Source organism: Anabrus simplex, chromosome 1 (assembly GCF_040414725.1).
Source record: "Anabrus simplex isolate iqAnaSimp1 chromosome 1, ASM4041472v1, whole genome shotgun sequence".
In the NCBI taxonomy this organism is placed as follows: Eukaryota; Metazoa; Arthropoda; class Insecta; order Orthoptera; family Tettigoniidae; genus Anabrus; species Anabrus simplex.
The window spans coordinates 1,747,655,788-1,747,682,978 of record NC_090265.1 but is presented as its reverse complement, the minus strand read 5'-3'; the positions used below and the strand labels follow the sequence as shown (position 1 = coordinate 1,747,682,978).

Here is a 27,191-nt window from a genome sequence, read left to right as displayed (position 1 = left end):
TATGCATTTCCATTGATATTTTTATTTAGCGCTACTTTTCAGGTCAAGTCAGTAGGAGCGCCACCGTCGAATTGTCTCCCATTTTAACAAGGGTAAATCCGTAAGTGTCGCGTATTGTCTCTACTGTATTTGGTTAAGGGCAGGGTAGCAGGACTGGCGGAATCTGGAAGTAAATTAATGTACGATACTACATCGAATATTCCCAGAATATGTTTACTGGTGAGCAGAAAACTAAACTGCCTTCTGTTAAAGGAACATTGTTCAAAGGACTTAGTGGCGGCCAAGATAAAACTTGGAAATTGGTAAGGTCCCAGAGAAATAACCATAGGCTCTGCATACCTCCCGTATGACCCAATTAATCTGCCCCCATCAGAAGAAGTTGAGAACCTAATTTGCAAGGCAAAGAGGATAGGCGAACCCCTAGTCCTTGGAGCTGATGCAAATTCACACCACACGGCAAGGGGCAACAGTAACTGCAATGCAAGAGGTGAGTCTTTTCTAAAGTTTGTTATTGGAACTGAGTTGGCAATACTAAACCTAGGAAACAAGCCTACATTTATATATAAAAATCGCAGGGAGGTAATAGAAATTACATTGAGCACTACGCATATTGCAAACTTTATTAAAGACTGGAAGGTGCTGGAGGAACCATCATTGGCAGGCCATCAGCACATCCAATTTGCAATTGACGCGAGACTATGTGGGACTGAGATGTACAGAGACCCAAAAAGAACTAACTGGGATAGGTACAGAGAAGTTCTAGGGAAGGCCGTACAAGAAATTCCAACTAACGCGAGAGAACAGAAAGAATTGGATGAGGCATTGGAACTATTAGAAGAGGCCATTATAAACTCATTCCATGACAACTGTCTTCTCAAAGAAAAGAAAAATACCAAGAAACTAAGGTGGTGGAACAACAAACTAGCCAAAATGGGAAAAGAGATTAGGATGTTATATAGAATATCATCTAGAAATAGTGTGTGGGACGTATATCGTAGGAAACTCACTGAGTATAACCTAGAGATACGGAAAGCCAAAAGAAAATCTTGGAGACTGTTCTGTGAGAAAGTGGAATCACACACTGAAACAGCAAGGCTCCAGAAGGTTCAGCGACTCGTATAAATCAGGTGAGGACACTGGAGAAACCAGATGGGTCGTTTACTCAGGCGGGCAAGGCCGCGCTGGAGATGCTAATGGCGTGTCACTTTCCTGAGGCTGGGGAGATGACAGAAGAAGAAACGGTTGGAACAGAGATTGTAATTATAATAAAAATCTTCGGGGCTGGTGTGCCGTGGTTCACTCCTCTCATTCCTTCCAGACGTTTCGACTACCGCAGTAGTAGTAGATCAAGTATCTTTTGCTTCCAGATCATTGCCTTAAAGGCCTTGCCTCCTGCAGTAAAAATATACCTAAGTGAGAATCAATAAACATAATTATTTAGAAATTATCAGCAAAATTATCCGCACTGGCATACAGTTTGTATCCGCCAAGACACTGACTTCGCGGATATCCGCATCCGTGCAGGGCTCTAGCCATGTCTCCTGATATCCGACAGTATGACTTGCTTGAAGGACATATGGAAATGTACCTTCTGTAGGTGGGTGCGGTAGAATGTATCCACGATATCCCCTGCCTATTATAAGAGGAAGCAAAGAGGACCCCAGGTACTCTCAAATTGGGAGCGTGGGTTGGCGACCATTGGGCCGCTAGCCGAGTGCGTCATTGCGTCTACTTGTGCCAGTCTCTTCTCTTTTCTCATTCCTGTGTGACCTCCTTCTCTTTCGACCGCAATGGTATGAGGTTTGCGAGGTCTAGTGGGCCTTTCCTTGCCGATACCTCCATTCTTTGACCGGTCAGACCTTTTTTCAATGTTTTTCCTGTGATAGCGTTTAGAGAGGATGGTTGACCAGTTGTACTTATTCACAAAACCATAATCACCACAACCACCGCCGCCACCAATAACGAAAAAGGTCATGACAAAGAAAGGAACCGAACAAGTGCCCATGAGCTTGCATTCGGGAGATGCTGGGTTAGAACCCCATTGTCAGCAACCCTGAAGATGGTTTTTTCGTGGTTTCCCATTTTCACACCACGCAAATGCTGGGGCTGCACCTTAACTATTAAGGCCACGGCCGCTTCCTTCCCACTCCTAGAACTAACTAACCCTGTGGCACTACAGCCCTGAAGGGTCTTGGCCTACCAAGCGACCGCTGCTCAGCCCGAAGGCGTGCAGATTACGAGTTCCAACTCCTGGCCCTTTCCTTTCCCAATGTCGCCATAAGACCTATCTGTGTTGGTGCAACGTAAAGCATTTTTTTTTAAAGAGATGAAAGAAATATTGGCTGTATATGTAGCCAGGTGGAATGCCTGCATGTAGACTGTTTTAGATTAATAAACAGAGAGCCTACAAACGAATTCAAGCTGTTATTAAGATGCTAATCGATTAGTTGAGGTGGCGGTGGTGATTACTGTTTTAAAAGGAAGTACAACTAGGCATAGGCAACCATCCTCTATTAACACTAATCAGAGGGGAAAAAATGGAAGGGGTCCGACACTTCGAAAAATGAAGATAGGTATCGGCCAAATAAAGACAAGGGCCACGAAGGGCGTCAAAATGAAGGACTCCCTAGCCCTCAGAATCTAGTAGTGTCGAGGTCGGGAAAGAACAAGTGTTGACCAAGGGAGGTCAGTTAGGATAGATGAAAGTGAGGAGCCTGGCACAAGTAAGTTGAAGTAATGTCATGACTCAACTAAGGACCCCGCGGTCGCCAACCTACGCTCCAAAGTCAAGAGTCCATGGGGCCCCCTTTTAATCGCCTCTAACAACAGGTAGGGGATACCTTGGGTGTTATTTTACTACCCCCACCCACAGGAGGTGATTAATAATGGAAAACCTTTCCACGAAAGACAATTCAAATCAGCAAAACACAAACGCCAATCGATCAGCAATATTGTGTACCACACAGGCCCATTCAGCGAGATTCACAGGAAACAGTAGCCATTGGCTGCGAGGCGGGTGACGTCATTGCGAGGACCCGAGTGCGCTATATGCAGATAATGTGACGTGGCGGTAGCTCCATCTCGCTTAATAATACGCACTTTACAGAATTGAATTCGCAGTGATACGATGTAACAGAACGTAAAGGAGAAGGACTATATTCACTTATTTCTGTCAACTCCAAATTCCGGTGGAAGGAATTTTCAAAGTTACGTAAATTTTACTGCAGATGAAGTAACCCACAGCTGTTTATTTCTTCCAGGATATTTTAGCATCGCGTGGACTTTCAGCTTTTTATTTACGTTTCTAATGCGAATAAATGTCCTGGTTCCCGCCAAATGACTATTGATTTTGTTACTGACTTGAAATCACTAAAACATATTCTTGCTGGAGGTCACACGGAATCAATCAATCAATCAATCAATCACAATCAATCAATCAATCAATCAATCAATCAATCAATCAATCAATCAATCAATCAATGTTACCTTTGCACTTCAAAATGGTTTCAGGTCTGTGGAGACTACAACAGATGACTTCAAAGTCAGTTATTATGATCAACCATTCCTTTGTAGGAGATATAATCGATATCCAGTCATTGCGAGGATCTCGTGGAAATTACACTGTTCTAGGAAACCAAGTGTCAGGTTAACTGGTTTTCATGTAAATGAAACGTATGTCGCAAGGTATTTCAGTGGATTAAGAATGAGGTAGTGGTGGTGATTATTGCTTTAAGAAGAAGTGCTACTAGGCAACCATCCTCTATACTGTATAACAGTAATCAGAGAAGAAACAGTGGAAGGTATCCGAAACTTCGAAAAATGAAGGTATCAGCCAAAGGGCCGCAAAGGGACTCCACATCCCTCGAATGCTCTAATATCGTCGGGGTCGGAAAAGATCAAGACTTGACCAAGGGAGGTCGGATAGGATAGATAAAGTGCGGAGGCTGGCACAAGTAAGTGGAAGCAATGCCAGGACTCAGCTAAGGACCCCGTGTTCACCAACCCACGCTGCCAAATTCAGAGCCTCTGGGCCCCTTTTAGTCGCCTCTTAGGACATACATGGGATACCATAGGAGTTATTCTACCGGCCCCACCCACAGAGGGGGGGGGATTAGGAGTGATGCCACGGGTCACAGCTTCTTTAATTGAACCGTAGAGTTATTTTATTTTTCTTTCTTGTTTTTGTCATTAATTAGTGATCATTGACCGGCTCCATGGCTGAATGGTTAGCGTGCTGGCCTTTGGTCACAGGGGTCCCGGATTCGATTCCCGGCAGGGTAGGGAATTTTAACCTTAATTGGTTAATTTCACTGGCACGGGGGCTGGGTGTATGTGTCATCTTCATCATTTCATCCTCATCACGACGCGCAGGTCGCCTACGGGAGTCAATTCACAAGACCTGTTCCTGGCGAGCCGAACTTGTCCTCGGACACTCCCGGCACTAAAAGCTATACGCCAATTCATTTCAGTGATCATTGAAGCATATTATTATTATTATTATTATTATTATTATTATTATTATTATTATTATTATTATTATTACTTTCTTTCTTTCTTTCTTTCTTTCTTTCTTTCTTTCTTTCTTTCTTTCTTAATCTGTTTACACTTCAGGATTGGCTTTTCCCTCAGACTCAGCGAGGTATTCTACCTCTACCATCTGAAGGGCTGTGTCCTGGAGCGTGAAACATTGGGTCGGGGAATGAAACTGGGGAGGAGGACTACTACCTCGTCCAGGCGGTGTCACCTGCTATGCTGAACAGGGGCCTTGTGGGGGTGGGGTGGGGAGATTGGAAGGGATAGACAAGGAAGTTGGAAGGAAGCGGCCGTGGCCTTAAGTTAGATGCCATCCCGGTTTTTGCCTGGAGGAGAAGTGGGAAACCATGGAAAACCACTTCGTGAATGGCTGAGGTGGGAATAGAATCCATCTTTACTCAGTTGACCTCCCGAGGCTGAGTGGATCTCGTTCCAGCCCTCGTACCATTTTTCAAATTTCGTGACAAAGCCGGGAATCGAACCCGGACCTCCGGAGGTGGCAGCTAATCACACTAATCACTACACCACAGAGGCGGACCTTATTATTATTATTATTATTATTATTATTATTATTATTATTATTATTAGCTGTCATTTAATAGGCCTAGAGTAAAACGGAACGTCGAAATTGATGTTAGTTGTAGTCATATTAAATTGACTGCACACGGTAGCTGAAGCTAAACGATTTATTATTATTATTATTATTATTATTATTATTATTATTATTATTATTATTATTATTATTATTATTATTATTATTATTATTATTATTATTATTATTATTATTATTATTTAGATTCACCTCTTCTATCGGCAGCTTTTCTCCATGCCCGTTAGGGATAAGGAATGACACTAGGTTTCAACTTCTTCTTCAATGGCAACCCTAAGATTTCACGCTTTAAAATCTATTTCATAATCCTCAGGAATGAAATGCGTGAGGCATACGCGTGGACTATCAACATTTAACAGTGGCGTGCACTGAACGCCATCTACCCCAGCGCTGCTGAGGTAAATAACTTTGTATTAACATTTTCTTATTATTCCTGACAAATTCCAATTTCCCAAATACATCAAAAACTTACTAACCATCTATTAATTTGTCTTCTTTGGAATAATTACTTTTTGGAGAGAAACCTTAAAAATTGGGACCGATGACCTTCGATGTTAGGCCCTTTTGAACAAGAAGCATCATCATCATCATCAACCTGTGTGTATTTTTGTGCATTGTAGTTGCGTCTACAATCTTTTGGCCCGGAAAGGTAAGGAGCTATATAATGAGCTTGAACAGTGTCCAGAAACTTAAGAAGACAAACTTTTCTTCTCTCTCCCTCTTGATCGAAAACATGAGATTGATGATGCTGCTTGTTGTTTAAAGGGGCCTAACATTGAAGGTCATCGGCCCAAACATGAGATCAAGAATGTCGGATGCTCAATGAACTTGATATAATGAGGCAGACTAAAACTAAAAGTAAAGAAATCGTGCGTAAATTCAGTATGGACATATATGAAAGAAAGGAGTGGACCTGTGGGTGCGAAATCACTAACAGTTTGTTTTGTTTTCCTTGTTTGTTTCGTGAGTGATGAAAGCGAAAGGACTTGCAACAAAGTCGGAGTGGTAGATTTAAGACATTTGTCCCACAAAATAAAGAAACACAGAAGTTTTAAATATCATATGCTTCCCCAGTTAGAATTCGATCTTCTGGTAAGACACGATATCCGTCAGCAACTTGACTCTGCTTACAGGCGGTCTGTGGAGAGACACAACGATCAAGTACGGAAAAATCGTTATGTGCTGTCAAAAATTATCGACTGTGTAAAGTTCTGTGGCGCGTTTGAGTTGGCATTGAGCGGGCATGACGAAACAAGTGAATCGTCGAATCCTGGCATATTTCGAGGTCTCGTTAATTTTAGTTCCGAAATTGACGTTGCATTGAGGGACCATCTGTCCAAAGCTACTGTTTTCAAAGGCACCTCGAAAGACATTCAGAATTATTTGCTTTCGTGCATGTTTGAAATCTGTCGCGAGAAAATATTTTTTGCTATTCGCTTTACGTCGCACCGACACAGATAGGTCTTGTGAAGACGATGAGATAGGAAAGGCCTAGGAGTGGGAAGGAAGCGGCCGTGACCTTTAGTAAGGTACAGCCCCAGCATTTGCCTGGTGTGAAAATGGGAAACCACGGAAAACTATCTCCAGGGCTGCCGACAGTGGGGTTCGAGCCCAGTATCTTCGGGATGCAAGCTCACACCCGCGCGACCCTAACCGCACGGCCAACTCGCCCGGTCGCGAGAAAATAAAGAAGGAAATCACCGCTGCGCACTTCATTTCGGTAATCGCAGACGAGACCACCGATATTTCAACTACAGCACAATTAGTTATTGTACTGCGCTACATTCTTCCCAACGGTAAGTCAGTTGAAGGATTCTGGGGTTTCCTCTCACTCGCTAGTCATGATGCTAAGGCAGTAGCAGTGTCTTTAAAAATCTTCTTTGGGCGAAGTTGTGGATAACCGAGATAAGTTAATTTCACAAAGTTACGCTGGGGCAAATGTAATCAGTGGTCGCCATTCAGGGTGCAAGCTCTTATCAGGGAAGATTTTAAGCATGCACATTATGTTCACTGTTTTACCCATTCTTTGAACTTAGTCAAGGCACAGGCGACAAGCCAGAATACGGATGTCCACGAATTTTTTGGCGGATTTAAGTGAAATTCCCAGCTTGTTTCGTAACTTCTCACAGCGATCAGGTGTATTGAACGAAGTTGTTGGTAGAAGAGTATCTCATGCTTCAAACACAAGGTAGAATTTTAAATCAGGGACCGTTGTACGAGAACAGAGATGCCCTCATCGAATGCCTGGATCAACTGAAAACTACCTCTCGACATCCAAACACCATATCCCAAGCGTTTATTTTTGGAGCACCCGTTATTTCAGTTATGGTTGACTGTTTTCCATCAGATAATACCTCATGTGGACATTTTATACAGTCAGCTGCAAAAGCGAAATTCAGATCCATTGGAATTCAAAGGGGCACTTTCAGGTTTCGAGGTTGCTATGAAAATAGTTCGGGAAAATAAAGATGACCACATCGCTGATGAACATGACACACTGCCCCCGCCAGTGAAGGTACTATCACGAGGGCCACTGCGTACCTCGAAACGAGTTGCGGCAAAAGAGATTTGTGACGCGGTCATTCTCCAAGCAAAGAAATGGTTTCAATTCACAAACTACCTTCTTGCAGCAAACCTGTTTCAAGCTGAGAATTTCGGCAGCTTTGAGAAGCAGTTCCCCACTCGCTTTTGTACAAATTGTGTGAAGCCTACCCATTCCTCGACAAACCGAAACTGAGAACCGAACTTGAAATATTATATCTACATGAGAAATGATTTTCGAACTGTTTCTGGGGCTGCGACTTTGTTGCAGTTCCTTTTAGAAAATAATTTGCAGAGTGTCTTTGGCGAAAGCATAAAACTTTTAAATATACGATAGTTATTACTATTCCCATGACGTCATCGGAAGCAGAAAGGTGATTTTCAACCCTGACGAGAATTTAAGATTTTCTTGCGCAGCACATTGACCGAGGATAGACTCAATGCTCTTGCAATGTTGCCAATTGAAAAGGACTTGGTTCAAGATTCTGTGTACTTCAACGAAGCAGTTATAGATAAATTTGCGTCCCTCGGGGAGTGCAGGATGGAATTTTTGTATAAGCTGTCTGCATAGGGTAAGATGATTGTGTAACATTTCTTATTTTGCATGTGGTAAATATCGGCATGTATTGTCTGCTTCTCTCGTATTCGATCACATTCCCAAAACTTATATCATCTTATTTTAGGAGGTTACGACCCACGACGGGAGAGTTAAGAGAGTTGAGGGGTATACATGCATGCCATTGATGCAGATTGAGGGGGAGGGGGGCAATTTTTTTTTTTACTTCTGTTGACCCCCCACCGACGAAAGTCATGCGCCGCCACTGCTCTAAATGTTAAGAAGACCGAGTATCTGGAAACTAACCCGGACACATCCACCGTCAAAATCAATGGTCCAACCGAGCGAGTTGTCCGCGCGGTTAGGGGCGCGCAGCTTGTGAGCTTGCATTCGGGAGAATAGTGGGCTCGAATCCCACTGTCGGCGGACCTGAGGAATGAACTTTGTCGGGCTAACACCAAATGTGTCACCAGAGATTTTTTCCATGTCGACATCGTACGGCATTAAATCTCAACCATAAAAGCCCATGAGAGTTTCGGTTTACTCGGTCTGCCATCTAGTATACCTAGAGTAAAACGGAACGTCGAAATTGACGAGCAGACAGCTAGATGGCGTCAGATTGAAATGTCTGCACACGGTAGCTGAGACCATACGATTATTATTATTATTATTATTATTATTATTATTATTTATTTTGTTTTGACCAACTGTGGACCACGTTAATTTGATTTCAGCCGCTTCTGGGCTTTGATCCGCGCCCAGTAATCCTTCATTATTTCACTCTGCAACCTTCTACTCTCTTCCGTCCATGGTGTTTGGGCCCCACAACTTTCTCGGAAACTCTTTGTGTTCTTTATTTTCGACTTGTAAGTTTCCCTGTTGCTTATTTCCGATCCTTGTATTCCCATTTCTGTCAGGTCTTTCTTCACTTCCTGATGTCAGCGTACAACAGTTTTCCTGGTTTCAAAAAACCTTACTATGTGGTTGGTCAGTCTTACCGGGTCCATTCTGTAGATGTGTCCAAAGAACATGGCTCTCCTCTTCCGGATGGTGTCTGAGATCTTTTCTATCTCGCAGTACAGTTCTTGGTTTGCTTTCTTTCTGTATGATCCATCCTCTGTTATTTGGGCTCCCAGTATCTTCCTTAGAATTTTTCGCTCCACCAGTTCTAACTTCTTGACCAATCCTACCTTTAGGTTCAAACATTCAGCTGCATATAAGGCTTCTGGACGGATCACTGTCTGGTAATGTCTGAGTTTTGCATTGATTGAGATGTTCTTCTTGTTATAGGTGTTCATACTTAGCTTGTATGCCAAATTCATTTTGTTGATTCTCGATATCAGTGCCTCTTTCTCTGACAGGTTGTTATCTATCCACTCTCCCAGATATTTAAATTTCCTTACTTTCCGAATCCTCTCTCCCTCCACGGTCATCCATCTGGGTGCTGTTTCGATGTTGGTCATGTACTGTGTTTTCTCGAAGGAGATCCGTAAGCCTGCTTTGCTTGTTCCTGGAGCTGGGCAATCTGGTTCCGTGCCTCCTCTATTGACTGACAGAATCACAGTGTCATCCGCAAAGGCTAGGCAGTCGCTACAGTCCCTCTCTTCTTATATCCCTATTATTATTATTATTATTATTATTATTATTATTATTATTATTATTATTATTATTATTATTGTACCGGTTGGTACACCTATATGCCGCACATTTGAATTTTCCGCCTTAAGGTACTCTTCTACTGCTGAAACTCTGAACTTTAAAACTGAATTAATGCAACCGTTTATCAGAAGATGTCACTGTGTTAATTTCGAATTGTTTTGTTTACTGATTGTCAAGAAGTGTGGACATTCTCTCACAGATGTCTCTACCAAAAACTATGATCATGCACCCTGGTGCGAAGTGAAGGAATTTTTCTTGAAGATATTTTGTATTCATAAGTTTGTTCTTTACTAAATGTTGTTCTTTCATTTGTGAGTTGGCAATATTTATCTTTCTTTCCGCCAGTTTTGAAATTATCCAATCGTAAATTTATTAATTTTCGGCCAATGGCGTCTTTCTTCCCCAATGTTGATGTGTAACTGTAAGCTACCCAATAAACGACTGTGGGTGTGTCTTAATCATTCATGAAAGGTCTCGAATCTTCCCCGAGCGTATAAAAACTGCTGATTTTCCTGGCTCTCGGCCACTCGTACAACATTTAGCTTAGTGTATGGAAGTATAGCAGGAGGCGGGAAGCGCCTCTTTCATCCGCCAGCAGCTCTTCTACAAGGTAATGGCCTTTTAACATCTTTATTTCTTGCTAGCTCAGCAGTTTAGCCCTCGGGGAAGGTCCGAAACTTTTTCAATGTAACCTACCTTTCGAAAAATGTAACTTAGTGCCGTCTTATGTAAAAGTTTCTTATTATTTAACAGTAAATCGGGGATAGAGAGTGCTTTACCCTCTCGAGCTCCCCTTCATTTTGAGTTGAGGTGACTACGTTTTCATAACCGATTTTCTACTCTTAATGTATTAAAATTTTCTTATACGAGTCACCTCCCTAGTTTGGGAATAGCCCCTGTATCATCGGCCTAGTGCCCCTTAGGTTTTATAAGGTTTCATGTAGGAGCGCAATCAACGCCTCCATTCATATTGGTATTTTTGGCCATTTAATTAACCTATTATTTTTCTTTTAAGGCCCTGTAGGCTGGGTACGAGATACCCCTGTTTAATTCTTGTAAGTTGCGCCTCGATGGCAAGTGATTGTAAAGCATTGTATTGCCTTTAATAGGCTTGAAAGATTGAGAGCGGGTCAGCTCTTTTGGTGTCTTGAAAGGTGTCTCTAGGAGGCTTGACATTACTAGGCGGGAGCAAGTGCTCCATGTAATTAGGGGTTTTCTGCCCTTTGGTAATTTGTGGTTGTGAGCTGAGAGCTCAAGGATTGTGAAATTGGGGCCCGAAGCCCAGGATTTTTAAGGACCCCTTAACTTGTGCTTCCGTTTGTAAAGTTATAATTGTACCTGATCTTTTCACTGTTATTTCACCTAGTGAAAATTTGTTAAATCTTGTTGTCTATTGAAAATATAACCTTTATTTAAATTTTAATTCATCTTTCGGACTTGTAGTTAGACCCATTCCAGCCCGCACCTTCTTTCACCTCTGCCTTCCACGGATAATTCCGTAACAATTATTATTATTATTATTATTATTATTATTATTATTATTATTATTATTATTATTATTATTATTATTATTATTGTCTCCTGGTTTGTGCGGTTTACGGAGACACCAAGGTGCGGAAAAATTGGTCTCACAGGAGTTCTTTCACTTGCCAGTGAATCTACCAAAAAGGGGCTGGTGTATTTGAGCACCTTCATATACCGCTGTTTAAGGCGAAATCTCGGAAAGCCAGCGTTAAGCTATCTGAGCGGCTCAGTCTGGCCATAATCGTTGTGATAATTTCTATTGATTTCTAAAACGACAAATTACATAGATAACCCCAAATTGAAGCAACTGCGCCACAGAGACTAGAGTAATTTGGAAAATGACCTCGTCCTGTGGTATTTCCGCCTGATTTCCTCAGTGGTGTTCTCATCAGGGTACTAAAAGTTGGACTTGGATTTCAAAGGACAAGCTTCTCCCATCTGCTATCAGTGCGTACAAACAAAACGAGTAATTGAGATAAGACCATTCGCTGAAGCTAGTGTCTTCAGTGAAATATCGTGCCTTGGTTCATCAACACGCTCAACCTTCGCAACGTCAACAGCACCGAGAAATAAGGTAGGTGCCCGTACTGTAATGGTATTTAAGAAGGGTACTTTTCAAGTAGAAAATGTTTATTTAGTTGCTGGCATGTGTCCGTTAAGTTTCATGTACTTAATCTCGTCTGGCACTCTTGAAAATGTTCCAAGCACTAAAGTAAAGCGTAAGGCGTCCTGTACGTGGACAGTCTAAGCGTAAACGGCTGTCCAGACAGCAAAATTACAGTTCGAGTCTGACGGCAATCGTATTGTCAACTTTAAGGGAAGCTACCAGATAAAACTATTTCTAAAAATAATTTATACGCCATTTCCTCCCGAAATTCTTGCAGCTCTAGATTTTCGGATACATTGTAAATGTGAGCTTTCATTTTGGCGATAGTGGGTTCGAACCACACCGTCGCCTCGGTAGCCTTGAAAAAGTTCTTCCATGGTTTCCCATTTTTATTCCAGGCAAATGCTGGCACTGTATCCTAATTAAGGCCTATCACATCGTCACCATAAGACCTATCTGTGTCAATGCGACGTATAGAAAATTTAAAACACTCTAGGAAAAACTCAAGCTTTACTGGAAAAGCCAGCAATTTTGATTGGTATAGTGAGGAAACACATTCGTGGAACATTTTTTATAACTCATGAATTTCGGTTATAACTACCAGAGGATGTTTTTCTCATATAACTTGTAGTATATTTATTTAGACCTTACCTTGATAGCTAGTTGGGTACTCAACAAACCCACTATCAACTGTCATATATATTCTAGACATCACTGAAGAGGTGTACCGAGCTCGACAGCTGCAGTCGCTTAAATACGGCCACTATCCAATATTCGGAAGATAGTGGGTTCGATCTCCACTGTCGGCAGCCCTGAAGATAGTTTTCCGTGGTTTCCCATTTTTACACGAGGCAAATGCTGGGGCTGTACCTTCATTAAGGCCACGACAGCTTCCTTCCCGCTCCTAGCCCTTTCCTGTCCCATCGTCGCCATAAGACCTATCTGTAACAGTGCAACGTAAAGCAACTTGTGAAGAGGTGTAGTATGGAATTGAGGAGTGGTTTAGTTTCCCGTTGCTTTCCCCAACTTACAATAATTTTCTTCTAAATAATTTAACTGTTACAAAATAAAATAAAAAATAAATCGAAAATAAAAAGTATAATAATTTCTTGTGGCTATTTCTAGCCGAGTGCAGCCTTTGTAAGGCAGACCCTCCGATGATGATGATGGGTGGCATCTGCCATCTGTAGGTAACTGCGTGTTATTCTGGTGGAGGAAAGTGTTATGTGTGGTGTGTGAGTTGCAGGGATGTTGGGGACAGCACAAACACCCAGCCCCCGGGCCATTGGAATTAATCAATGAAGGTTAAAATCCCCGACCCGGCCGGGAATCGAACCCGGGACCCTCTAAACCGAAGGCCAGTACGCTGACCATTCAGCCAACGAGTCGGACAATGAAAAGTAATAATAGGCGAAAGTAGAATGTTTAGAATGACAAGGGTTTTTAAACAGATATTATGTGAGAGTCCTATAGCCACATTGGAAGACCCTGGTACAAGAGTTAAATTCGTCCTTATTGTCACTGATGTGCTGACACTTCTTATATAATGAAGTAAAAATAATGACGCAAGGCATGAGTGAGATGAGGTTATAACAAGTTAGATACTACGAATGTTACAAACAATTCTAGAACAGTTTTAACACCTACTTTGTAATTCTAGGTACACTTCTGTGTATGTGTAGTATAATCAGAGATGGGGAAAGTTACTTACCGATGTCTGTTCGTACAGTTAAATAACTTCTCTCTTCATTCATCAGGCGGATCGTTAATACAATACTGAGCCTCTCTCTCCACCTAGGATCTTGGTACCAGATTCAGTCGTCAAGTCTTCTCCACGTAGTCACACGAGTCGTCAGCTGAAACAGAACTTCAAAAAAAAATAATCTGATGAAATGTAGGGTATGCTAATAGGCGATGGTTAAAAAACGTCACAAAAGATAGAAATGAAAATAAAATTTCGTATTGCCAATCGCCTTCTGGAGCACGTTATTCAGACATATCCTTTAAAGGGGTAAGTAACGGACCTTCAGACTACTACTTCTCGTTTGTCTTTCACAGTTCAAGGTATTTCTAAATCCTTCAATCTTCGTTTTAGGATAAACATTCATCTTGCCTCATAGTGTGCTAAAATAGTTCACATCACCAAAAGCTGTAACATAGTTGCCCCTTTAATCACCATCAATACGCGGACGCCCTAATTATAGAAACCTACTCGATTGACATTGGACATTTCCCTTTTTGGCCGAGGAAGTCTTTGATCTTTCAGATGAAGCCGATACATTCGTTCATTAAGCGATTGGAACTCCTCTTCCATATGCCACGATTTTGTTGACAGAAGCTGATTGTACCTTCCTTTGCTCTTAAAACAGCAAACATCACTAGCCTCCTCCTTTTCTTTACCAAGCCAGTAACAACAACAACAACCCTTGTATGTATTGTCTAATTTTATGGTGCGGATTGTTGTTTTAAGAAATACAACTAGACAAACCATTCCCTAATCAGAGGAAAAATGGGAGAGTTTCGATCCTTCGAAGGATATTGACAAGAGAGGGGAAGGATAATAAAGGGTGTATAAATGAGAGAGACTCCTTAGGTCTCGCAAACCTAATACTGTCATGTTCAGTAGAGGATAAGAGTTGACCAAAAGAGGTCGGACAGCAAATCTAATAGTGAGGAGCCTGCCACAGGAAATAGTACGACTGAGCTAGGGGACCTATGGTCGCCTACCCACGCCCCGAAGTTGAGTGCTCCTGAGGTGTTACTTCTTTAAGTCGCCGTTTATGACAGGCAGGATTCTACCATCTCCACCCACAGGATTAGGGAACATTTTATTAAGTCTAGCGAAAATGTTATATCGGGGCTCAACCTTTTTCTCTAGACCTTCCACACTCAGAAAATGCGATGAATACCACAACTTGCTCTACGTCGCACTGACACATATAGGTCTTACAGCGACGATGGGATAGGAAAGCCCTAGGAGTGGGAAGGAAGCGGCCGTGACCTTAATTAATGTACAGCCCCAGCATTTGACTGGTGTGAAAATGGGAAGCTGCGGCAAACCATCTTCAGGGCTACCAACAGTCGGGTTCGAACTTACTATCTCCCGAATGCAAGCTCACAGCTGCGCGACCCTGACCGCACGGCCAACTCGCCCGGTAATTGTGATAAATAAATAATATTAATACTATGCTAATACAGTAGGGCAAGGAGACTAAAACTACGATACCGGTATATACAGTAAATAACCAAATGACTTATCCAAACCTAGTCCGGCTAAGCAGGGGTTACTTACCAGAATCCTGAGGCGAAGTTTATTTCCAGTTGCTTTCCGCTCCTCTTCTAGCCACCAGCACGCGGGCTACCCATCGTAGTGGTTACTACACCGGAAATTGCTTACTTACGGGCTACTCACGGGTTCCCGTGTTTCAGCACAGCTACACCGTTGGCCTAGGATATAGGAAAGCAATGGGAAACTACCATATGAGGCAAAGCAAACGACACTGAAATCTCCATCCTGCTACATCCATTGTCGTCGGAGAGGTGAGTTTCTGGCGCGACAAAAACGGCGCTTATTCTGCACGAACTGGGGGTAATAATGAGGCTTCTGTAGACTGCTTTTGGATAATGTGCATCTTCTTCGCCGAAATAAGGGCTCAATATTCTATGACCAGACACGGTACCGGTACACCAAATCGTAACCCACCCACTGTTCAAACCCTAAAACAGGAGATGTTTGTCGGTTAATATAGCCATCAAGGTGAATATGACGTTAATCTGAAAACTTTGTGTTGTGTTCCCTGCCGGGAAAAGAACCCGGGACCCCTGTGACCAAAGGCCAGCACGCTAACCATTTAGCCATGGATCCGGACAGCCACTTAATTAAAGAAATGTAATTTATAGAAGTTAAATATTGTTATGTAATTATATAAAATGTATTGGATGTAGTATACTTGCACTTCAAAGGCCGTAGGTAATCATTAATTCCTGGTCTCCTTTGGTAGAGAGGGCTGAAAATGCCATTGCGCTCCGGAACTTTATTACTGGCGTGTACTCGATGCAGTGCTGTGATCGGATTCACTCATCTCTTTCTGTTAGATGATGAGCAACTTGAATGAGGTATGCAACCCCATCAAGCTCTTTAAACATCCATCGAACAGACCTATCGCTCGAATCGAATTTCAACGATGTTGTAGACGCTCTGGGGACTATAACTGCTATTGGAGAAGTCGTTCATGAATCTCGTTTGTGTTGACGGTTCTTGGGTGCGCTGTTCTCCTTCTTTCGTTGACATAAGACTGATTCTATTTGACGGAACTTGTTATCGACAGTTAACGTTGTTCTGTTATTTGACGCCTCCTTATTGAATCGCTCCTCACACTGACATCTCACTCTGTATGATCGGAAATAATATTCCACCTTCTTCTGCGTTGTGTGAACCATACGTAGAAATCAAGACAATACTGAATTCACAATGTCTGTTGTCTGTTAGGTCATCAGCCCAGAGGCTGGTTGGATCCTCAAATAGCACAACAAAAACCCACAAAAACCAATGACAGCACCAAAATGAGGCGTAGTAGGCAAGATGATGAGTGAGGTAGTTTGCTATTGCTTTCCTCAATGGGCCAGACAGTGCTATTGCAGCACAACTGACCCTCTTATGGGCAACACCTTTCACAACACTCAGAATGTCATTACTCAGCACCATCCACACCCTCTCGGCTTCCATATTGTCGCAGCCATGAATGAGACTGGGACTTCTCCGCCAAGAGATGGATGCAAAAGTACTGTAGCCATCAAGAAGTGACAGCAGTCAGTATGTCAGAATATTATATTTGAGGATCAAAGATGGAAGTCCACCTCTGTGGTGTAGTGGTTAGTGTGATTAGCTGCCACCCCCGGATGCCCGGGTTCGATTCCCGGCTCTGCCACGAAATTCAAAAAGTGGTACAAGGGCAGGAACGGGGTCTACTCAGCCTCGGGAGGTCAACTGAGTAGAGGTGGGTTCGATTCCCACCTCAGCCATCCTGGAAGTGGTTTTCCGTGGTTTCCCACTTTACCTCCAGGCAAATGCCGGGATGGTACCTAACCTAAGGCCACGGCCGCTTCCTTCTCTCTTCCTTGTCTATCCCTTCCAACCTTGCCATCCCCCCGCAAGGCCCCTGTTCAGCATAGCAGATGCGGCCGCCTGGGCGAGGTACTGGTCATCCTCCCCTGTTGTATCCCCGACCCAGAGTCTGAAGCACCAGGACACTGCCCTTGAGGCGGTAGAGGTGGGATCCCCTTTTGATTTGACCCCCGTAAGCGACCTGCACGTCGTGATGAGGATGAAATGATGATGAATACGACACATACCACCCAGCCCTCGTGCCAGCGAAATCAACCAATGATGGTTAAAATTCCCGACCCTGCCGGGAATCGAACCCGGGACCCCTGTGACCAAAGGCCAGCACGCTAACCATTTAGCCATGGATCCAGACAGTCACTTAATTAAAGAAATGTAATTTATAGAAGTTAAATAATGTTATGTAATTATATAAAATGTATGGGATGTAGTATACTTGCACTTCAAAGGCCGTAGGTAATCATTAATTCCTGGTCTCCTTTGGTAGAGAGGGCTGGCGTGTACTCGGAAACATGTTTCTGGCACTTTCAGCCTTTTCCAAATTTGGTCCACAATTAACAAGTACTTCGTTGCGGGGAAAATATAGACAGCAGATGAAAAATAATTTGTGTCGTTTGTTTTTCTACATACTGTAGGCCTACATTAATCCCCATCTCCCTAGTACGTCTCTTCAGTTATGATTCAATTAATTAATTAATTAATTAACCCGACCTACTGAAAAACAACACAATATTTGGTGCTCAAATTCTTTGGTTGGCTGAAATTAGATTGCATTGAACAACTGCATCAGTGATTGACTGTCGACCTCTGGATCCCATGATTGTGGTTTCAAATGTGGCAGAAGTCGTATTTTCGGAGGACACGAAGAAGTGCCGTGCCGTAAGATGTCTGCATTTATAATAAAAGATATTTGATGAAACACTGTGGGTTTACCTGAAGAAATTTATTCAAAAAACCAGCAGTTGATGCCCAGAACGGATCCGGTTTCTCTGCAAACATAAATAAATAAATAAATAAATAAATAAATAAATAAATAAATAAATAAATAAATAAATAAATAAATAAATAAATAAATAAATAACCGATGATCTGTAATTAGGATTTTCATCCAGGTGGTAGTGTACCTAGTTTTTCTTAATTTCAAAGAAGCTGGATAATTATCTCCCTTGGTAAATTATTCCAATGCTTAATTCCTCTTCCCATAAGTAAATATTTGCCCCAATTTGCCTTCTTGAATTCCAACATTATCATCATGTTGTGATCATTCTACTCTTAAAAGCACCACTTATACTTATTCGTCTACTAATGCAATTCTACGCCATCCCTCCACTGACAGCTAGGAACATACCGCTTAGTCGAGAAGCTTGTCTCCTTACCCCCAAGTCCCCCCCAGCCCAAAGTTTGCAACACTTTCGTAACGCTAATCTTTTGTCGAAAATTGCGTGAGGTAGAGTAAAGCAGAAAGTTGAAATTATTATTAGGCCTATTCTTCTTCTTCTTCTTCTTCTTCCTCCTCTTCTTCTTCTTCTTCTTATTATTATTATTATTAACTATGGAGTAACAGTTGCCAATACATTATTTGGCATTGCTCTGAAGATGATCCTGGTCGCAGGATCGAAACGCGTCAGCAGATTACGACCTAATGTCGCAAATTATTATTATTATGTTAATTAGTGGTCGTGAAAGTCCACGTATTTAGATTATTATTACTAGTGAAGACTGAGTTCCTGCTCTCGGAAATAAGGCAAACTTTTATATTGATATTATTGTTAATCTTGTGATCGTTAGCCTCAGGACCATTAACGATAGGGACTTGGGTTTCTATATCAAGAATGTCGTTGCTAGAAATGTAAAAATGGAGCTACTTTGGTATCAGCGATGGTATTAATGATATTAGGAATCACTAGAAGAAGGTCTGTATCGAATAAAGGAATAGAAGGGTCATGAAAGATAAGGAGATGGAACCCCCACGTTTCGCTTAACTATAATGTCGAGGTCGGAAAAGACAAAATCGAAAGAATCGATTAAAGGAGGCATACGAAGAAAAACCGTCCAAGTTCCTGTCAGAAGATAAAGAGTTAAGGAGGGTTGGAATGTGGATAAATAAAGTTCTTTGAACAAGAGAGAAGCGGGAATACGGAATATGAAGGGGTGGATTTATCCTGGTTTAGCGAGTTACGACGTTTTATTTTGCTTTGCTAATTGCTTTACGTCGCACCAACACAGATAGGTCTTATGGCGACGATGCGACAGGAAAGGCCTAGGAATGGGAAGGAAGCGACCGTGGCCTTAATTAAGGTACAGCCCCAGCATTTGCCTGGTGTGAAAATGGGAAACCACGGAAAACCACCTTCAGGACTGCCGACAGTGGGGTTCGAACCCACTATCTCCCGGATGCGAGCTCACAGCTGCGCGCCCCTAACCGCACGGCCAACTCGCCCGGTAGTTAAGGCATGTAGGGAAAAGAAGTTGCAGGTTCAGGAGAACGAAATAAACCGTTAATAGGTCGGCTACTTTCCTGCGAGTAGATAGCGGATGAAGGTTTAACTTGTCCAGTATCTGATTGCTGTTCAAGTTTCGACAATCAGACACTCTGGCTCTAACAATGGCACAAAAGAATGACTGCACGTGGTCAATGTAATTCAGAATAGTGGGTGAAGAGCTAGACCAAATGAGATCCGCGAATTCAATAATCGGTAGGATGCGAGATACATGGCTCAGCTGCGGGCAGTGACTAGGTCGCCAACATCCGAGTTTAGATCAGGCACTTGGTGACTAAGACCTCCTGATCATAGCCTTTTAGAAGGCTTTTTTTTTAATACACTGACTGACAGAGCAAATGCAACACCAAGAAGGAGTGGTTCGAAAGGGATGAAAGTTGGGGAAAAACAGAGACGGCATGGACGAATAATTGATGTTTATTTCAAACCGATATGCAGGTTACACAATGCGCACGGCATCGACTCAGTAGGATGTAGGACCACCGCGAGCGGCGATGCACGCAGAAACACGTCGAGGTACAGAGTCAATAAGAGTGCGGATGGTGTCCTGAGGGATGGTTCTCCATTCTCTGTCAACCATTTGCCACAGTTGGTCGTCCGTACGAGGCTGGGGCAGAGTTTGCAAACGGCGTCCAATGAGATCCCACACGTGTTCGATTGGTGAGAGATCCGGAGAGTACGCTGGCCACGGAAGCACCTGTACACCTCGTAGAGCCTGTTGGGAGATGCGAGCAGTGTGTGGGCGGGCATTATCCTGCTGAAACAGAGCATTGGGCAGCCCCTGAAGGTACGGGAGTGCCACCAGCCGCAGCACATGCTGCACGTAGCGGTGGGCATTTAACGTGCCTTGAATACGCACTAGAGGTGACGTGGAATCATACGCAATAGCGCCCCAAACCATGATGCCGCGTTGTCTAGCGGTAGGGCGCTCCACAGTTACTGCCGGATTTGACCTTTCTCCACGCCGACGCCACACTCGTCTGCGGTGACTATCACTGACAGAACAGAAGCGTGACTCATCGGAGAAAACGACGTTCCGCCATTCCCTCATCCAAGTCGCTCTAGCCCGGCACCATGCCAGGCGTGCACGTCTATGCTGTGGAGTCAATGGTAGTCTTCTGAGCGGACGCCGGGAGTGCAGGCCTCCTTCAACCAATCGACGGGAAATTGTTCTGGTCGATATTGGAACAGCCAGGGTGTCTTGCACATGCTAAAGAATGGCGGTTGACGTGGCGTGCGGGGCTGCCACCGCTTGGCGGCGGATGCGCCGATCCTCGCGTGCTGACGTCACTCGGGCTGCGCCTGGACCCCTCGCACGTGCCACATGTCCCTGCGCCAACCATCTTCGCCACAGGCGCTGCACCGTGGACACATCCCTATGGGTATCGGCTGCGATTTGACGAAGCGACCAACCTGCCCTTCTCAGCCCGATCACCATACCCCTCGTAAAGTCGTCTGTCTGCTGGAAATGCCTCCGTTGACGGCGGCCTGGCATTTTCAGCTATACACGTGTCTTGTGGCACACGACAACACGTTCTACAATGACTGTCGGCTGAGAAATCACGGTACGAAGTGGGCCATTCGCCAACGCCGTGTCCCATTTATCGTTCGCTACGTGCGCAGCACAGCGGCGCATTTCACATCATGAGCATACCTCAGTGACGTCAGTCTACCCTGCAATTGGCATAAAGTTCTGACCACTCCTTCTTGGTGTTGCATTTGCTCTGTCAGTCAGTGTATATGGCTCTTCATCGACGATACATAGCTGTTGGTATTATGCAACTGTGCTAAGTATAAACTGCTCTGGTGAATATCTTCTTTGGTTTACAATGAAATTGTAATAATGTGATCATAAAAGAACGAAGTTACGGGATAAGTTACATTTTCGAGTGTACGAACGCGGTGGGTATTAGATTGTATTATGTTTCTTCTAGCCAATCTACAACATGATAATATTAATTAATGCACCGATTATAATTTAAAATCTATATATGGTCTACTGTACATCACTTCATTGTACAAGAAGTTGCTTTTACGTCGCACCGACACAGATAGGTCTTATGGCGACGATGGGTATAGGAAAGGCCTAGGAATGGGAAGGAAGCGGCCGTGGCCTTAATTAAGGTACAGCCCCAGCATTTGCCTGGTTTGAAAATGGGAAACCACGGAAACCATCTTCAGGGTTGCCGACAGCGGGGTTCGAACCCACTATCTCCCGAATACTGGATACTGGCCGCACTTAAGCGACTGCAGCTATCGAGCTCGGTCACTTCATTGTAAAATATGTCTTAAGAGTCGATTATTTCCCATTACTGTAGTCCTTTTTTCACTGATAATGTTAAGTGATGTACTTATTATAAATTAAAAACAAATTATGGTTGTACAAATATGCTTTGTTTGTCAGCGAGACAGACTCATGTTGTTTATTTTGTTTTGTTCTGTTCTCTTTTCTTTTCTCTTTTCTTCAAACCTTTTAACCTTTTTAACCTTTCTGTGTTATTTTTTAAATGTTCTGTGTATGTACTATCTACTGCCTTTTGTAATTGGAGGTAACCTCTGTAAAAGGCAATGTTTAAAAAATTAAATAAATAAATAAATAAATAAATAAATAAATAAATAAATACATAAATAAATAAATAAATAAATAAATAAATAAATAAATAAAATAAATAAATGAAAGAACTAAACTAACACTGAACCTCATAGCGTTACAGGCCTGGTGAACCTTGGGCGCTTAGCCTACCTCCCCCTGTGGGTAGGGGCGGTAGAATAACAATCGCGGTATCCCCTGCCTGTCGTAAGAGGCGACTAAGAGGGAGGGGCCCGAGGGGCTCAACTTGGGAGCGTGGGTTTGGTGACCACGGGGTCCTTAGCTGAGTCCTGGCATTGCTTCCACTTACTTGTGACAGGTTCCTCACTTTCATCTATCCTATCCCCCACCCGTGGTCAACTCTTTTCCATTTCCGACCCGACGGTATTAGAGCACTCGAAGCCTAGGGAGTCTTCAATTTATACGCCCTTCGTGGCCCTTGTCTTTCTTTGGCCGATACCTTCATTCTTCGAAGTGTGCGACCCCTTCCATTTTCCCTCCGATTAGTGTTAATAGAGCAAATGTTAGGGCTGTATCTTAATTAAGGTCTCGTCCGCTTCCTTTCCACTCCTAGACCTTTCCTATCCCACCGTCGCCATAAGACCTATCTGTGTCGGTACAACGTAAATCAAATTGCAAAAAGAAATGTAGGCTGAGGGGACCTAAGGATCATGTGCCTCTCCAGAAGTGGAAATTTCGATTCTAATTATGCGCCTTTCTAATGCGTCCTTTCGGGTGAACGGAACACCTCGGCCAGGCAGAACCTCGATTTCTTTGAAGATTTTTAGTAATTCATGGCGCATAAAACCTCATTTATTATTATTATTATTATTATTATTATTATTATTATTATTATTATTATTATGCCATTTAACGTCGTAAGTTTCTTCAAATATGACCTCACCCGATTTCGAGCACTTGTATTCTGAACGTTTTCGCCCGTTTTTCACACCCTAGGTAAATACAGTATTGAGCCTACAGAATACATCCATAGGGGCCGATGACTTAGATTTAGGCGCCTTTGAACAATAGGCTTCGTCCTCATCAAAATAAATCCGCGATACCTTCTTTCGCTGAAACACCAAGTAATGTACAAACGTGCATAGATAAGTCTAGCCTACTTCACAGGAAATGAAATGCCGCGTGGCCTCCGGAGGGGGCGGGGGGGGGGGCTGGTGCAGGACTTTTGATTTGACTCCCATAGGCGACCTGAGACTTCACATGAAACGGTATTCTACTGGAAGGACTTGCCCTCTAGGTGGTGGTATAGAATACATTCAATTCATGCCTCTCATAAGAGGCGACTAAAATGGGTGATCCCTCGGGTTTTTCAATTAGGGAGCGTGGGGCTATGACCACGGGCCCTAGGCTGAGTCTGGCATTATCTCCATTCACTGGTGCATTCTACTCGCTTTAGTCTTTCGTATTTGTCTCCCTTGGTCGATTTTCGTTCCTTCCGACTCTGACTGTAATAGGTTTGCGAGACGTAGGAAGTCTTCCGTGTACTCATGGCCCTTTCTTCGTACACTTCTGACTGGAGTTAAGAGATGATGGTCTCTTCCTCTTAAAACGGTTTTTAGACATTTTTACTGATATTTTAATATTTGTCTAATTCTTAGCCGTGCAGTTAGGAGCGCGCAGCTGTGAGCTCGCATCCGGGAGATAGTGGGTTCGAATCCCACTGACGGCAGCCCTGAAAATGGTTTTCCGTGGTTTCCCATTTTCACACCAGGCAAATGCTGGGTCTGTACCTTAATTAAGGCCACGGCCGCTTCCTTCCCATTTCTAGGCCTTTCCTCTCTCATCGTCGCCATAAGACCTGTGTCAGTGCGACGTAAAGCAAATAGGAAAAAATCCTCGACCCGGCCGGGAATCGAACCCGGGGTCCCTTGAACCATAGGCCAGCAGGCTAACCATTTAGCTATGGAGCTGGGCGATATTTTTCATAACGTTATTGTTTTTACGTCCCACTAACTACTTTTGACGGTTTTCGGAGACGCCGAGGTGCCAGAATTTTGTCCCGCCGGAGTTTTTTGCGGACCAGTAAATCTACCGACACGAAGCTGACGTACTTGATCACCTTCAAATACCACCGGACTGAGCCAGGATCGAACCTGCTAAGCTGGGGTCAAAAGGCCAGTGCCTCAAACGCCAGAACCACTCAGCCCGGCAAAACATTAACCATCACCACCGCTACTGGTAGGATTGTCTCTCTCATTAATGCGGGGCGGGCGGTGTAAGTTTATCTGATACGCAAATGTTTTCGTTGCCGAGCGCCCTTCGCTGGCGCTTGTTGTTCGTCAGCTGTTTCAGCGGCCATTACGGTCGGCTGACAGATGTTTGTCTGGGGAACCAAGCATGTAGGAAGAAGCCGGCTGAAAATCATTATCCTTTCCTTTTGGCGTGAAGTGCACCAATGTATAAATTCTCTAGCATTACTTGTCACAGAACAAGTCGAACTATGTGCCTACTTCCCTCTATATGGAGATTTCGTGTTCGCCTATGTTATGTTAGCTAGTTTAAAATCGTTTATAATGTTTCTAAGCTTGCGTATTACTACCGGATTGACAGAAGGTCTGTCAAAATACGTCAACGATGGAGGAAACTAAAGATGAGGACAACGAAGGCATCACCATCACCAGCACCACCTCCACCACTTGGGAATGTCTCAAGCACATCCGTAAGTTCATCTAATTTCAGTATTATGTAGAATATTATGGCTTGATTATTAAAAATGCGTGTTAAGTGCTTGTTTTAACCTCTACGTAGAAAGTGGTAATTAAGAAATATAGTGATTCTTCAGTGATAGTCTGACATTGCTGATTATGAATTGGCCGGCTATGTGATATAGACTATCGCCTTATATGTTTATGTTGACGTTATAAAATCATGTCAGTCATTTAAGACAATGTAAATGCTGGAGTTATGCGCTTAGGCCCACTAACACGTTAAATAATACATTTCAAAATATCCGGGAATTCGGCGTTTCTTACGATCCTTAGCAATTAGAACCGTACACATCCATACTAATCAGTATATAATTTACGGTTTAAACCTCTCCATGACTTGATCGTTTATAAGACACCGATACTGGTAATTCTGTTCCTGTGACAAATGCATTTGTAAGAATATTCTGAAAACAAAGATATTTTATTACCTGTAAAAAGTAATATTTTACTTCTTAACTCTAGTTTCTTATGTGGTATGCCGTATACAGTACGGGCTTTAACTAACTGACTAGTTCGGGTATTAAACTTGCTCTATCACACATTAGTGAAAAAATAAGAAAAAGTGTGGAACTGAAGTAAGGGATCTGGTACGAAATGCACCGACATTTTTTTACTTCCATTAGAGTTCCAGTAAATAATTACAAAAAAGTTAAATATGTAAAATTATTCTTTTCTGAAGATTGTTGTTTACGAATAGCGCGCAGAATATAACACCAAATTCTCCCATCGATATGGATCCCGAAAGTTCGAGGTATACGGCCATCGTTTTGGATCCAGAGAAACCGTTTTAGCTACCGTTCTAAACCTTTCTAAGCCGGGCTGAGTGTCTCAGACGGTTGAAGCGCTGGTCTTCTGACCCCAACTTAGTAGGTTCGATCCTGGCTCAGTGCGGTGGTATTTGAAGTTGCTCAAATACGTCACCCTCGTGTCGGTAGATTTACTGGCACGTAAAAGAACTCCTGCGGGATGCGGGACTAATTTCCGGTACCTCGGCATCTCCGAAAACCGTAAAAGTAGTTAGTGGGACAAAAAACAAATAACTTAACATTATTAAAACCTTTTTAAGAAAATCTGGGTGAGCGAGAACTGGTACCCATTTGTGGAGATGTATTGGTGGATTAAATTAAAATCATTAGTAATCACATTTGGTTAGTGTGATTAGTTGCCACCCCCGGAAGCCAGGGTTCGATTCCCGGCTCTGCCACGAAATTTGAAAAGTGGTACGAGGGCTGAAACGGGGTCCACTCAGCTTCGGGAAGTCACCTGAGTAGAGGGGGGTTCGATTCCCTCCTCAGCCATCCTCGAAGTGGTTTTCCGTGGTTTCCCACTTCTCCTCCAGGCAAATGCCGGGATGGTACATAACTTAAGGCCACGGCCGCTTTCTTCCCTCTTCCTTGTCTATCCCTTCCAATCTTCCCATCCCCCACCAAGGCCCCTGTTCAGCATAGCAGGTGAGGCCCCCTGGGCGAGGTGCTGCTCATTCTCCCCAGTTGTATCCCCGACCCAAAGTCCCACGCTCCAGGACACTACCCTTGAGGCGGTAGAGGTGGGATCCCTCGCTGAGTCTGAGGGAAAAACCAACCCTGGAGGGTAAACAGATTAATAATAATAAGAAGAAGAAGTAGTAATAGTAGTAGTAGTAGTAGTAATCACATTTTTGTGAAACAGAAATTCTAAATAAATCGCACATTCTAACAGGCACAGAAAATTCCGAAGTGGGGGGCTTGGACCTCCTTGCTCCCCGCCCACCCCCGTGGTCATTCCGTGGTCAAAAGCAGTGAGACCGAGCTCGATAGCTGCAGTCGCTTAAGTGCGGCCAGTATCCAGTATTCGGGAGATAGTAGGTTCGAACCCCACTGTCGGCAGCCCTGAAGATGGTTTTCCGTGGTTTCCCATTTTCACACCAGGCAAATGCTGGGGCTGTACCTTAATTAAGGCCACGGCCGCTTCCTTCCCACTCCTAGCCCTTTCCTGTTCCATCGTCGCCATAAGACCTATCTGTGTCGGTGCGACGTAAAGCAACTAGCAATAAAAAAAAATTTAAAAAAAATAAATAAAAAAAAAAGCAGTGAGCTCATGTGACCGAATTCCGGCTGAATTGGTTGACGTGTCAGTGTACTGGAATGCAAAAGAGTGCTTGCCTTGCCGAGGCGGTAAAGGCGTGGGTCCGATTTTCTGGCAGGAAAACGTTAAAATAATTTCGCTTCTGGAGAGGCACA

General features: G+C 43.3%; 1 protein-coding gene across 3 annotated transcripts in view; it reads left to right on the top strand.

The window, feature by feature from the left end:
• LOC136858740 (long-chain-fatty-acid--CoA ligase 1) overlaps positions 1 to 27,191 on the top strand; it is a 488,109-nt gene that overhangs the window by 46,462 nt on the left and 414,456 nt on the right. The window contains exon 1 of one of the 3 annotated variants that reach the window (XM_067138499.2): positions 11,914 to 11,997. The exons of 1 other annotated variant lie outside the window; for it this stretch is intronic. Coding sequence is in view for 1 of the 2 variants with exons in the window: in XM_068225679.1 (XP_068081780.1) it covers positions 24,839 to 24,923 (85 nt within the window). In the remaining variant the exon portion in view is untranslated. Of the gene's footprint in view, positions 1 to 11,913; positions 11,998 to 24,823; positions 24,924 to 27,191 lie in introns of those variants that run through there. One more of the 3 variants, XM_068225679.1, reaches the window with a different exon arrangement.